This window comes from Plectropomus leopardus, chromosome 17 (genome assembly GCF_026936395.1).
Source record: "Plectropomus leopardus strain MGB_pleo_1.0 chromosome 17, ASM2693639v1, whole genome shotgun sequence".
NCBI lineage: Eukaryota > Metazoa > Chordata > Actinopteri > Perciformes > Serranidae > Plectropomus > Plectropomus leopardus.
Genome location: NC_142192.1, coordinates 12519904 through 12534778, shown reverse-complemented (window position 1 = coordinate 12534778; position 14875 = coordinate 12519904). Strand labels below are relative to the sequence as shown.

Genomic DNA, 14875 nt, shown 5'->3' with positions numbered 1-14875 from the left:
GGGGCTGATAAATCACTGAAATCCTCGCAGCTGGTTAGGAACTTCATTTTGCAGCACTGCAGCATTAATCCATTGTGTGTGATACTTCGATATCACAGCGTGCAGAGGTCAGGAACAAACACTCAGTGAAGGGAGGGAGTCTTCTGTTTACCTGACGCTTTGTGCAACTAAAGGATTAGTTTCAATGAATCAAAAGCAGGGAACAAAGGACTCAATTATGCCATGGTGTAACATTGGCTGTCTGAAAGTTCAGTGTGCAGTTTGTGTGTGTGTGTCTGTGTGTGTGTGTGGATGGCAGATACTTTCATGGCTGCTGCGACTGGGAGTGACATTCTCCAGCAAGGAAAATGTATCAGTCTAATTGGCACTGTGTTTGAAATGCATCATCTGTAGACAGACAATGGAACAGCACGGCAGACTGTGGCTCTTTGGTGAGCGTGTGAATGTGTGTGTGAGATCGTCAAGCTGAACAGTAGTAGTGTGTCTGCACTTTTGTGGCGTGTAAGGAGCCTTTGTATGTAATAAAGCATATTATTTGTGCAGAAGTGTCCACTAGTGTGATGCAAACTGCCCAGGCTGCACCTTTGTGACATGGCGCTGTTATGTAAATAATTGATCTGGTCACGTAATATTCCTGAAGGTTGTGGCATTCGGAGGGAAACAAACACATTCCCTTCGTTTTTACACAACACTCATGTCAGGTCCCCCCTTCCCTCCTCTTCCTGGGGCATGCGCCAGAGCCACTGAATCGCTCACTCAGCTTCTTTCCTCATGAAAAAGCACTTTTCGTCTCTTATTTGTTTGTGTGTACATTTTTTTTCTGTTCCTGTCGTGAAAAGTTTGCTGTCCCAGTAGTAGAAGAAGAAGGAGGAAGAGGAGGAGGAAGAGGAGGAGGAGGAGGAGGAGGAGAAGGGGGTAACTGGCCTGTTCTGAGCTGTGCTGCGCTGTGCTCTGCAGCCTACCTGCGCACATTTTTCCTGCAGTCGCTATTTAAAGAGAGAGAAATGCTATTAATATCTTTCTACTGTTTCCACCTTTCTCCTCTCTTTCTCCTCTCCCTCCCTTCTCTTATTCTGCTCACACACTCCCCCTCTTACTCACCTCTTTCCTCCCTTCTCCGGACAGAACTCCTCTCTTTATTGCTTGTTTGTTAGCGACTGTTAGCATTGCATAGGAAAGGTTTGTGTGCACTTTAGTAAACATATGAAGTGCTGCGTTTCCAAGGTGATATTTGACACACGTTATTACGTCTTTTAGTCTCTGCAATAAATAAATCTTGTGCTCTAATTGAGCTTTTTTTTTGGTACGTTTGTTGAAGCAGGTCTATATGTTTACCTGTCCTTCTGAAAGGTGTCACTGGAAATGTGTGTTCAATAATTGGACTTTTGTTTGTATGTTTGTGCAGCGTGTGCACAGATTGAGGGTCAATTCCTGAAAGCCTCATTGATCAGGACTGGCGCCACACATACACGTGCACTTACATGCACACATACAAGTAAAGGTGACATGACCTCAGGGCCCACTTTATGTACTGACCTCATCCTTCAGCTGCCCTCTTCTCCAGTTTTTTTCACAGTGTTATGTTTTATTTCTCTTGGACTCGTGAGCCATCTGTCTTTACATCTTTCCCCCTCACTTTCATCTGTTTCTCTGCTTCTCCCATCTCAGTCTTCTTCATCCCTCCGCTTCCTCTGTTGTGTGTAACTGATAGCTGCTTTATCATCCAGCCGTGATTGAATCAAAGGTGCACTCTCACACAGTCCAGCTCTCCCTGCCAGGCGCTCTGACTGGCATGTAGCGCTGAGTACTAACCTTATAAACACATACAGAAACACACACTGTAATGCAGCAGTACACAATGTCATATATGTTTATTAGCACTGGTTATGCCTATTTATCTCACTAAAACGATTTCACAGTCCAGTCATAGTGATGTGGGATCTCCCTTTTCACTTATGTATGCTTACAGGAAAACAGCAGTAAAAGCACCCGGCCTGAGCTTCCATTAAAAGCAATCTGGTTGCCCTGTAGGCTGCTGTGCATTTATTTGTTGTCTGCCCCAGCAGCAGCCCAATGGCCCTCTGGAGCTTTACAGGCTGCGAGCCAAATTGTGTGCACATATATACATACAGGGGCCTGTGGTGTGTAACAGTGATCGGTTAGAGTTTCAGGGGAGAGATACCTTGAAGGTGAATGAATAATAATTATATGGCCAAGAGTTATGTTTCCTTTCTTTGTATCTGTCTGTCTGTCTGTCTTTTGTGTGTGTGTGTGTGCGTGTGTGCGTGCATGCGTGCGTGTGTGATGGTGAGTGGAGGTTGGTTTTCATGAAGACGATTGGAGAGGCACTTTTCCTGTTGAGGTTGTATAATAAAGAACGTCAAATGTTCAAGTCTTTCCTTCTTCCTTCCTTTCTTTCTTTCTTTCTTTCTTTCTTTCTTTCTTTCTTTCTTTCTTTCTTTCTTTCGTTTGTCCATCCGTCTGTCCTTCCTCCCTTCTTTCTTTACTTATTTTCTTTCTTCCTTCCCTCTGTCCTTTGTCTGTCAGTCTGGCTGTCCGTCCGTCCTTCTTTCTTTCTTTCTTTCTTTCTTTCTTTCTTTCTTTCTTTCTTTCTTACTATGTCTCACTGTGCTTGCATTTTTCCTGATCTCCACAGTTGTCCACGAGACAAATTACACTGGGCCAGCTTTTGGAGAAAAGTCAGATATTCTGTGTATACTATAGCAGAGCATGCATTATTCTTTCTAAAAGTTCTGGAGCAATTACTAATGCAGACAGCCTTACAGTAAATCTCTCCTCTTAGCTGACTTTCGTAAATTACTTGATTCATTATATCATAACGACCTCTTTGATTTGCTGTATGACATGTGGTGCATCTTTACATTAACATGTTCATTAATAATGTGAGTAATGAGATGGGCTTTTACTTCACTTTATCCTCCTTTCACCCCCGGTTGAGTCACATGTTCAGGCCAGTTGTAGCAGATGAAACAGTATCCTGTGCAGAGCGGAGGCATTGCAATCTTTACCTCAAAACAGATATTCAGTGATTTCTTTCATTGTCTTGGCCATGGAAGCAGTATTTGTTTATGTACTTTCTTCTCTCTTAAACGTGGGAGTCTGTTTCAGATGTCTTTCTTGAAATATTTCAATGTGAAGTTGAGGCACATCAGCAAAGCACTCAAGGCTGAGCAGATTTTTTCCGGATGTCCCTTGAGACAACCCCTGCTGATATGGTGGATTTTGATGCTTTGCTTTTAATTGACATTTCCCTGAAAGGATGGCGGGATGGTGGAGGGTGGTACCACGGTGAAAGTGCGCCCTCAGCAGAAATTTGACTCCAATCCACATGCATGATGCATTGGCCTAAATGTCGCCTCATCAGTTTTAATTACTTATGCATTTATTTCAATAATGTATTTCTTTATTTGTAGATTCATCTGCTGGAGCACCGAGATGCTATGGCAGCAGGGTGTCACCCTTTGCCTTTAGAACAATATAATTTCTTATATCAAGTTGACCTGGAACATTATAATAATTCTGCAACGTAATTTTAGATGTAATGTCATTCATAATTTCATCTTTTTTTTTAGAGTTTAAATACTTATGAAAGGTGCATAAAAGCATAAAAAGAAAAGTAATGTCGCCCCAGGTTCCAAAGGGTTAAACAACATAGGACACTGACATGTACAGTATGTGGTTTGAGGGTTTTAACATAGATTGTGTAAGTGGTATTTTGCAGCCATATGTGAGTTTGGCAGATATTGTGATTTGAGGCCCGTCTGTGGCTTGTGGTCTGAATGAGATGAGGTTTGAGAGGTTTGTTGCACGACAGCCGGCAGAATTGCGATGAAGCAAACTGGCTGCATAAACAGATACAGTGACCCGTGTTGGCAGAAACTCATTGCAGTGTTTTTGGAGTTACTGTATGTACAGTAAAGGATAGTGTTACATTCAGGCAAATGCAGAGTTGCTTTTAAAACTTATTTCTATGGGAATGTTGTGTCTACATTTTGTAAAAGCCAAGCTGTCGATCTGACTATCTGTTCTGTGACTTGTTTCCTGTCATAAAGCACAAGTCAATGAAAGAAACCACCTGAGATGCTGCCCCAACTAATCTCCTCCTTATGGAAATACACACGGCGCTTTGAGTTAATTGAGGGGAAAAAGACAGACGGTTTAGTCAGCACATTACTCAGTTGATGAACGACCAAAATGCATTGTTTGCAGAGAGTCATCTCAGTGCGTTTTTTCAGATTAACTCCGCTGTGGCTGAAGCACACTTTCTCCTCCGTGCGTGCATCACTGGGCTGAGAAATATACAGTAGTAATTTGGTGGTGTCTGTTTATTCACGCTTGGTGTACGGTGTCTCTCTAGCTGTCTAAGATCTACTTTGTCTCTTTGTGAGTTGCGTCTCGCCATCAGGAAACTGTGTCTGGCAAGGCAGATGAAACACAAACAGTTGGAGAAGTGAAGTTGCTTATTCACTCCTGTCTAGTGTTCTTTGGTTTTTTGTAAGTGTAAAATAAAGATGACATAATTCAGGTGTTTCCAATCGAATGTTTGAATCACAAACATATCAGATATCTCATAGTAATGAGCAGTGTTGTGCAATTTACTGAAAATAGCTTTTGCTTTACTTTTAAATATCTGCTTCAACTCTCTTTCTAAGGCACACATAGCTATGTTATTTTTTTGGCACAGAGTGGGACAAGACAACCCAATATAATTCTGAAGAGAAGCAGTGGAACAATAAAGCACAATAGAAATGTTTTAAAAAGCCTATTTATTGCTGCCTCAACAGGCCTTCCAATTCAAGAACAGAAACCAGTTTTTATACACCATCTTCTCTTTATCTATAAAATAATAGACACTAAATGATAATATTTAATTTTCCATTCTTTGTAAACAATACAACATCACCATAGCAACATATTGTCATGACTGTTTAGTTTTGACGTCCTGCCATTCCATCAGACTTTTTTTTCCCAACCAAATCAACATGGAAGAAGTATAATTAATTTACATTATTCATTACACAGCCATTAGATCAGTTGACAGAAAAAATCAAGGCAATAGGTTGTTTGCTATGATCAAGACAAAAGTAACAAGTAATTCTCCCATTTCAATAATTCCAATAGTAATGTTACATTTCTCATTATTGCCAAAAGAACTAGAAATACAGATAACTCTGCCAATCAAACATCTCTAACATCTCTCTTATCTGTCCTTCCTGTTGTCTTCTATTATTTCTGATGTAAGGCTAATACAAGATAAACATGTCAATATTCTTCACTCTTTGTCTAAACACATTGGACCCTCAGAGTTTCAGTCTGAGAGGAATTGCGTCTTTCTTTTCGTTTCCTCTTCTTCTAAATGACTGCTGATGAATGTTTATGTAAGTGAGATAGAAGTTTCTCTTCTTATTTTCTGTTTCCTGTAGCAGAGGCGCCCCCAGAAATGTTTCATAGGGGTGGCCAGATGGGACCACTGAAAATCTTGGGGTGACACACTAACACAAGTAGCGATTACTGAATTTCAGGAATTCTGGTATGCTCTTGAAATATGTAGACTAATTGAAAACTTTATCAATGTAGAGATTGAGTAATCGCATACCAATCTACCTTAGTTTCCTGTTTTACAGTATATATTACTAATTATCTGGTGCACATACAATAATGTGATATAATTAACATTTTGATTCCCACAGCAATCCTGTTTTAATGTTTTATGTATCTATACATGTTTGGTGATTCATTGTTCTTCAAATAGGCTGGTTGCTCTTTCCTTATAAAGACAAATATACTGCTTTTTTGGAGTACATTTGTTGCAAAGAATTAAGCATTATTTGGGAACAAGCCTTCTTGGTTTTAGATGAAACTTATGGGTATGGAACCTATTTTAATTGAGATATCTTGATCTGATATTCCTTTGCCAAAATGTAGCCTAACGTTGGAGCATTTTTTTAGCCCCTTTTCTGACAAGTTATGTTGACATGGTTGGTAAAACTGGATGCCTTAGATTGTCTAGTCCCACAAGATACCATGCCAGCAATACCTTGCTTAAAAAATAAGCAAACCACAGCCTCTTTAGTACAGTCATTTCACCCTCCAATTATTTTCACCACAGGGATCCAACAATTGAATCAGTGGGGGCCATGGCCTCCCTTGGTGGTCCTTATGAGCTCCACTGCCTTTTAGATTTAGTCCCTTGAAAATTTCTGTTAAATCAATAATTAAGATTATCTAGACGACATACAATCTTGATTTATTGTTTTTCAACCGTCCACAGTTGCTTTGTTGTCTGACTTGCACCCATTCTTTAAAGCAGCTTTTTAATGTGACTATTTTAATTTCACACATATTAGCCCGGTGAGAGACTTGTTGATCGCCTTACTAATCAGAGAGAAAGGGCACCATTGTGTGGGACCATGAGAATTGGTTTAGCATCAAACAGGTGTTCTCTAACTTTGGGCTCTGACATCTAGACCAGCTGGAGCAGCAGCTGACACCTGGCTAATCCTGCCTCGCTGTTTGCTGCTCACATGGCACAGAGAGCGAGCGGGTGGGAGGTGCTGCTTTGTTCTCACTTCTGTCTCCCGCAGCTCCTGTTTTCTTTACCTAACATGTTATCATACAGCAGAGATACACAGGGCTTTGCTTTTTGTCACTGAGCTGCAGTAAAGGTGTCATACACGAGGAGTTTGATGGATTAAACCAGTAAACATTTTGGTAGTATATTCAGTATAGGGCATATTTTCAGGGGCCCGCTGGGATTTTGGCAGCCTTGTCCGCCACCGTGATGATTTCTGATGTTAAACCAAGCTCAGTTTGAAAGGTTATTATATTTTCACTGCCATGTTAATGAAGCAGCATTTGGGCAAGTCTGTTTTGTAATCATGTTTTAGCTTCAGGTTTAGTAGATAAAACTATAATTTCAAGCCACAATACAAAACATAGCACATACAGAACTGCATCTACTAGCTGTCACATTATTAAACACAGGAAATTAAATAACATGGAGCTTTAAAGCAATATTGTTTATTTTTCTTTATGATTCTTATTTTTTAAATTGATATTTATGAATTGCTAGTTGTCTGACTTTATATTGTCTCTTGTTTTTGGTTGTTTTTTAAAGATTATTTTTTGGACATTTTTGCCTTTATTTGATAGGACAGCTATGGCATGAAAGGGGGAGGGGGGGGTGACATGCAGCAAAGGGCCGTGGGTTGGACTCAAATCCATGGCTGCTGTGGCCTTTGTACGTGAGATGGCCTCTTTACCAGGCAAGCTACTGAGTGCCGTGAATGCAGGTTGCTTTTTGTTCTCAGATATCTTTTGATTTAAGGCAAATTTCAGTATTTTTCATCCTTGATCCTACTTCCCTATATTTATGTGTCTAAGTGAACTGTGGGAACGGTTTTTGAGTGAAAGGGCTGCAGCCGGCAGCAACAGAACAGATGACATTGTGTAATCAGTCGGTGGCAGGTGCACCCCTTTAGTTTACATTAATTTAAAGTGCTTATTTTTGCCACAGACATTTTGAGATTGTTATCATTAGTATCTGACAACATTATGGAAAGGATTTTACAGAGATATGAAATGTTTTCTGTACCTTTTGCTTGTTCTGGTCCATATTACAGAAAGAAAACAGTGGAAACGTGAGGGAGAGTTGGAGAGAGTTTGTTTTGTTGAAATACGGAAAGCATCTTAGTGTTATCTAAAAGTTTTTCAATGTCATAGCTCAATATTTAGCTGTTTTTAACAATAATAATAATAATAATAAACTTTATTTCTATAGCGCTTTTTTAAACCAGAGTTACAAAGTGCTTCACAAAACCAAACCATACAATATAAGAAAGCAAGGTAAAACAACATCAAAAACAAAAAAAACAACAGCAAACAAACATATTACATACATACTAAATGACAGTTATACAAATGCAAGTCTGTATACGTGTGATTTTGGAAGCAATGTAAAAGTGTATGATTTTTCAGAACTGGACCTTTCCTCTAGCCAGACTTACAAAACAGACCGAAACAAGAGAAAGTTACGAAAAATGTTTCATTCCCATGTAGAGCCCTTTCTGTTATGCTGAAAGCCACTCAGAAAAAACAATCTGAGCCTGTCAGCGACAAAAGCAAGCCAATTTGACATGGTGTAACTGCCCTCAGTGTATCAGTACTGGACCAATTTTAAAAAAATGTTCCCATGAGTCTGTCTTCCTAATGGAAAACCAAAAAAAGTTGAGTAGAGCTGGTACCATGTCGTGGAAAAGCGCCATTAGAGACACAAAAAATGGGAAAATAGAGTTCACGCTAAAAAAATACTAGGCCTACCGTTCCTCTTTAATGAGCCTGCCTTAAATATAAATGTAGCCTAAATATAGTTTTGTTTTTTATGTCCCTGATATTACCAAGAGACCCTACAACCTGTCATCTTACATAATTGGTGCAAATATTATTTTTGATAACAATAAAGAAAAAACATGAAAAATAGTTCACACATCATAACAAATAACATAAAAATCTTACAATGACTGACAGATAATGAAAATACAGCAGGAGCTTTATATACTAACCTCACCTGAAATCAGACTCCACCTCTGTGCTGTCTGCTCATGCTGTTCCTCCTTTTAATCTCCGCTGAAACGTCTAACAATAACTTTTTCCACTGGTTAAGTGGGACAGAGTGTGGCGGTTGCCACATAAGGGCCAACATTTTTCTTTTCAGCAGCACACTTTTTCCAGCATAAATGTTTTTCCTTTGAAGTCAAAGTTAATGCATCATCCTTAGTGAGGGGGGGTTTCTGAGGAGAAAGTGCTATTTGACAGGTAGTTTGTAACCTGCTCCTGAAAACATTTGACCAAGAGTGAACTTTTCTTCTAAAGGAGGAATTCACATCATGGTTGCAAAAGCATGTGAGAAGTGCACTTTGAGCCAGAAACATTTAATAATAGTTTAAAGAGATGTTGGACAGAAGCAGAGATGATGTGCATGTCTCTTGCATCTTGAATCTGAGTGAATGATGGAGATTGTCCAGTGGAGACTTTCTCTTTTCCTCTGTCATGGAAGAAGAGCAGTGTTTACACTGACAGGAGAGCACCTCGAACATGAGACACAATTTACCAGAATTTATGTCATGTTTTATTCTGGAGTACTTCTCAAACTGAAGTGGCCATTACTTGCTTTGGGCAGTAATTTTTGTCCCAGCAGAATTGCAGGGTCCCAATGGTACAGTACTAGTCATTGCACAGTACACTTCTCTTCTGCTCATTTTACAGACTTGCTGCTTAACACTTTTATAGACATGAGATAATTGCTTCAGAACATTTTCATAGATTTCTTTATTTTCGTGTCATGCACTCAATGAAAAGAGTGAATTTGCGCACACAAAGTTATTACCTCTGCATTGACTGATTAAAATGCATTTATGGGCTATATTTAAGCACTGTATCGCTTTATGATGTTTGAATATGTCTTGAGAAAGTTCCATGTGCTTTCCCTCTGCTCATTCACACAAAGTACCCAACTGTTATAGGTTTGCAAGACACCATAAGTAAAGTTGCAGTGGTCAAACATAATATTCAAAATATTCAACAAAATAAAAACAAAATATTCCAACAAACAGAATATTCCAACTTCTCCCTCAGGCTTGGTAGATAAAATCTGCTACAGGAGGTTCCCTTCCTGAAGCACAACTCAGTATTTTCATAGTCATCCAGCCAAAAGAAATGAACATACATTTTGTATTTTGACTAAAAACTGCAACCCTAAACAAAAATTACAACAAACAAAATTACATAAAACAAAAAATTAACCTTATTCTCAATTTTACCTGGCTTCACAACAAACAGTGTTCTGTATATATAATGGATGTAGCCAATGTGGCATCACTGCCCTCTGGTTTGTGGACTCCTGCTTTGAAGCCTTGAGTTTGGCACATCGGCCATTTTGGATTTTTGGAACGAGAAGTGACCATATTTGGAAAAGAGAATATAGATCTGTAGTGGAGCGAGGGGTGGATCCTTCTCACACCTCACAGACATACTGTCATTTAAAGTAGCCCTGCCCTTAAATATTTGTATCTTTAACTTTTATTAAAATCCAAAAGTTACACGGTGTAGCTCTTCTTTTTGAGACAATACGTTTGTCAGTTTTGTTCACATCATATATCAACAGACCAGTTTTCTTTGTACATGCATTATAGATGCCGCCCATCATGCGGTCATGTGTATGCAGTGTACTCTCTGTTGCTGAAACAAGATCATTTGAATGTGTTAAAGCACTCAAATTCAGATGGCATTAAACCAAATACTGTAAATATTCAGCTACAACTGCTGTATATTAGGACTGTTTCTTCTTACACACTGTGCATTTATTAACATAAAACAGGTTACATCGCTCTGATTCCAGCACCACTAAACGTATATGACTTGCTGTGCTTTTATTGCGTTATGGATTTACAAATCTTTTCCCGTTTATTTTTATAAGTTTTTAAGTTTAAAAGATAAGTTTTGTTATCCTCTGTTAGTTAACTACTCAGAGAGTGAACAAAGTGTATTTTAATTTGTTTTATTTTTTGTCTTTTTGTTTTTCTCTGATGGGATTAATGAAAACTGAGTGCATTTCTGATCACTGACCTGTGTGTGATTCTTTGTTTCAGTTTCCTGCTGGTCTTCAGCTGCTTGGTGTTGTCTGTGTTCTCCACCATCCCCGACCACCAGAAGTTTGCCAACCAAGGCCTCTTCATCCTGGTAAGGACTTTCTCCCCTCTCTGTCTCCTTTGCAATACAAACACACACATATGGATACCTCAGCATCAATTTTCATATGCTGTCCTTTCACACACGACGTCTCACTTACTGCAACGAATGTGCTTGCATACGTGCTGCTTTGTCTGCCGGCGGAGGCACAGATAGCCATGTAAGCATGTGGGAGGATTCAGGTGTTGTTGACTGTGCAGGAAATCACAGACATGATCCACTAATCCTAATAGCTATCCCATAATCTCCCCTCTTCCTCTGTGCTCAGGCTGCTTTAGTGAAAGGTAATGGACACTCGCCTTCTCCTTCTTAACCTGATTCGTCCTCTCTCAAACAGCTCCTCCTCCTCCTCCTCCTCCTCCTCCTCCCGTCTCTCTTCCCACCTGGCTCATTTTTACGTGCTATTTAATGGTCCGACTCTTGACTTTCACATTCCCTCCGTTCACTCTTTCAATCAATCACCCGTCCATTAGCAGGCAATCAACCACTAGTAGACTTACTCAAGTATTGGCTCTAATGATGGATTGGGTCAGTGCAACTTTAACTGCCCGTACAGTCGAGACACCTGAAAGGAGGACAGATGAAGAGAGAGGACTGACTGAGTAGCTTGTTAATAGGCGGTGACTGGTCTGATATAACTTTAATATTATATCTTTATATTTAATCTTTTATAAGTTGAAAAGAAAATACATTTAAATATTAAGGAATTTACGTGAAACAATTAATTTATCAATAGATGAGTTGTCAACTCAATTAATTTCATAATCAATTAATCAGTTTGAATAATTAAAAAGAAACAACTGTAAAAATGCTCTGATTCCAGCTTCTTACAGTAGGATATTTTCTGGTTTCTTTCCTCCTCTATGATAGTAAACTAATTATCTTTGGATTTGAGACAAAACAAGACATTTTAGGACGTCATCTTGGACTTTGGGAAACACTAATCAACGCTTTCGACATTTTATGACATTTATAGACCGAACAACTAATCACTTAATCAGGACAATAAGCATCAGATTTATCGATCATGAAAAAAATCATTAGTTGCAGCTGTTGACCATATAGTTGATTTTTCTTTTAAAATTTCAAAGTTTTTACATTTTTATTAAACCTCTATTCATTAAAGTCACCTGGCTGATGAAATAAAGTCTGAAATGTTAAGAAACAACATCAATTTGCTCAAGTTCTAAAGGATTAATAAACACCAATGTGATACTTTAAAGCAGCGTTTCTCAAACTGCTCCTTGAGTACCACTTGTCCTGCATGTTTTTTTTAGATCTCTCCCTGCTCCAACACAGCAGTTTCACATGATCAACTCGCTATGAACTCTTGAAGCTGCTTGCTGAGATGCTGATAATTTAATTCAGCTGTGCTGCAGCAGGGAGAGATCTAAAGCATGCAGAACAAGTGGTCCTCATGGAGACGTTTGAAAAACGTTGCTTTAAAGAACATTAGAATTTAGGGGGATCCATTGGCAGAAATGCAGGATATTATTCATCAGGCTCCAATAACGTCTGATCTGAATACCAGGACTTAAATACAAACTTTTCTCACAAGGGGATGAAGCTTAGGAGAGGGGAACAAGGTGATGAGGCAAAAGAACAAGCAGGGATCTGATTGGCTGGGAAACGTCTTGAGCAGGGAACGATTAATGAGGCTGATGCAGGACAGGGGCTGGGGGGTGCAAAGTAAAATGAAACCCCCAAACAAAATCCTCTTGATAATAAACCAACCCAGAGAAAACAAAGGCGTGTGTGTGTGTGTGTGTGTGTGTGTGGATGCATTTGTTAGGATGAGATGTCAAACACTACGCTCGCTTGACTGCTGTATGTCACTGACCTGTGTTTGTGTGTGTGTGTGTGTTTGGTTTGCAGGAGTTTGTGATGATCGTGGTGTTTGGGTTGGAGTATTTCATCAGGATCTGGGCGGCTGGCTGTTGCTGCAGATATCGTGGATGGCAGGGACGGCTGAGATTCGCCAGGAAGCCCTTCTGTGTCATAGGTGAGTGTGTATGTGTGCGTCAAGGTCCTATTTAGATGTTGATGAGAAAATTTTGCTAAATGACATTACCTGGTAATGACTGGTATTCACCTCTTTTTTGTGTTTCTTTTCTGAACTTCTTCATAGACTTCATAGTATTTGTGGCATCGCTGGCAGTGATAGCAGCTGGGACGCAGGGCAACATCTTCGCCACGTCAGCCCTGCGCAGCATGCGCTTCCTGCAGATCTTGCGTATGGTTCGTATGGACCGACGGGGAGGCACCTGGAAACTACTGGGCTCAGTGGTTTACGCTCACAGCAAGGTGACAGCCTGCTAAATATAGTTTATATAGTAGAGAGAAAACACAGTTTCTCTGGTTTATATGAATGACCTACATTTATCGACAGTGGTTAGTTTACAGACATTGAAAATGAAAAGTATAGTAATGCAGGGTAGCTACATACAACGTTATGGATTATTATGAGAGCAGGAGGAAGAGAGTTATTAAAAGACTGGCGATGATGGTCACTAATGGGATAAATAACTTAATAACTGATGACCAGCTGTTACTTGATTACATCCTCTGCCCTCAAACACCAAACTCCTCTTGAGCTGCTAATTTTGGGCAATTAGTTTTTAGTTTTTGTGCTGAACGGAACACCTGACACCCACCGATCGGCTGCAGAACACAGACGGAGGTGATGATGATGAATTGATGCATCAGCTGTGTAAGCAGAACTGTGCAGCCAAGTCAAAGTGGACGCTAAATGTGATGATGAGGGGGATTTAGCCAATAATGATGATAGTGATACGGTAATGACAGCAGGGATTATGGTGTTAAAGATGCTGTTGCTGCTGCTGCAGCCAGAAGTGATTGATTGCTGCTTGTTGTCTCTCTCTCAGGAGTTGATTACTGCCTGGTACATAGGTTTCCTGGTCCTGATCTTTGCCTCCTTCCTCGTCTACCTGGCAGAGAAAGACATCAACTCAGACTTTAACACCTATGCAGACTCCCTCTGGTGGGGGACTGTGAGTACTACATAACACACACAGGCGCAGAGGCTCTAATCTGATCTAATGAGGAACTAATATTTGACTTTTGTTGTCAAAATGGTCTTCTTAACAAAAAGACACAGATAAGAAACGAGACCTCTGGGAATATTACAACCAAACAACAACAATAGATCACATGTATATTGTAGTCCATGACTGTATTTGTTTATGATGTCCAGTCAGAGGGATTGTCAGGCGTTAACAGTATAAAACTGACTATTGTTCAGTCTTTTTTCAAGCTGTCCAGATTAGCTTTATATTCTTCCAAAGAGATTGCATATATATATATATATATATATATATATATATATATATATATATATATATATATCATTAGTAATCTAAGATTTTCAGAATTTTTTTTTTTTTTTAAAGGGAAACTTCAACCCCAAAACAAAAATACATGTTTTTTCCTCTTACCTGTAGTCCTATTTTTCAGTCTGGATCCTTTTGATTTGAATTGCCAAGTGTTTGAGAAATCGGCTGTAGAGATGTCTGTCTTCCCTCTTATATAATGGAAGTAAATGGCACTTGCTTTATGGTGCTCAAAGTGCCAAAAAATACATTTAAAAAACTCAACAGCAATGTCTCTTTCAAGAAAATAAGACACGGGTACTCAAGATAATCCAAAAAAGTTTGTTGGGAGCAGTTTCATGTAGAAACTATTTTCTTTCTACTCAAATACATCCGCCAACAAATGCACCATGCAGAGGGACGCTGGTTCTACTTATTGACAAGAGGCTTGTGCTTGTGACAGCGTCAGATGTATACATTAATGGCGTTCTCCTCGGCTGAGCTTTAACGTTAGCTAGCTCACTAGTGCTACGTGTGGAAATGTGGGGAGAAAGCTCTTAAGGCTGCTTTCTGAGGAGAAAAAAATACTTTTGTGGTGTCTAAAGTTCAAAGTCATATGAGAACCATTGTGGAATCACAGTCAAGGAGCTGGATTATAGCTAACACAAACTTACAGTAACATAATTTTTTAAAAAAAGATCCCCCCTGAGACACTCTCAAAAGTGATTAAATATTTCTAAAATAGAATTAAAATTACACAAATGACGGGAGTGAAATCG

The 14875-nt window shown here is 39.4% G+C and overlaps 1 protein-coding gene across 4 annotated transcripts in view; it reads left to right on the top strand.

The window, feature by feature from the left end:
* kcnq4 (potassium voltage-gated channel, KQT-like subfamily, member 4) overlaps positions 1–14875 on the top strand; it is a 71692-nt gene that overhangs the window by 38630 nt on the left and 18187 nt on the right. For all 4 annotated transcript variants that reach the window (XM_088090439.1, XM_088090436.1, XM_088090437.1 and 1 more), the window contains exons 2-5: positions 10668–10758; positions 12643–12769; positions 12896–13071; positions 13653–13778. In XM_088090439.1, coding sequence (XP_087946565.1) covers positions 12652–12769; positions 12896–13071; positions 13653–13778 — 420 coding nt within the window. In that variant the 5' untranslated portion in view covers positions 10668–10758; positions 12643–12651. The remainder of the gene's footprint in view (positions 1–10667; positions 10759–12642; positions 12770–12895; positions 13072–13652; positions 13779–14875) is intronic.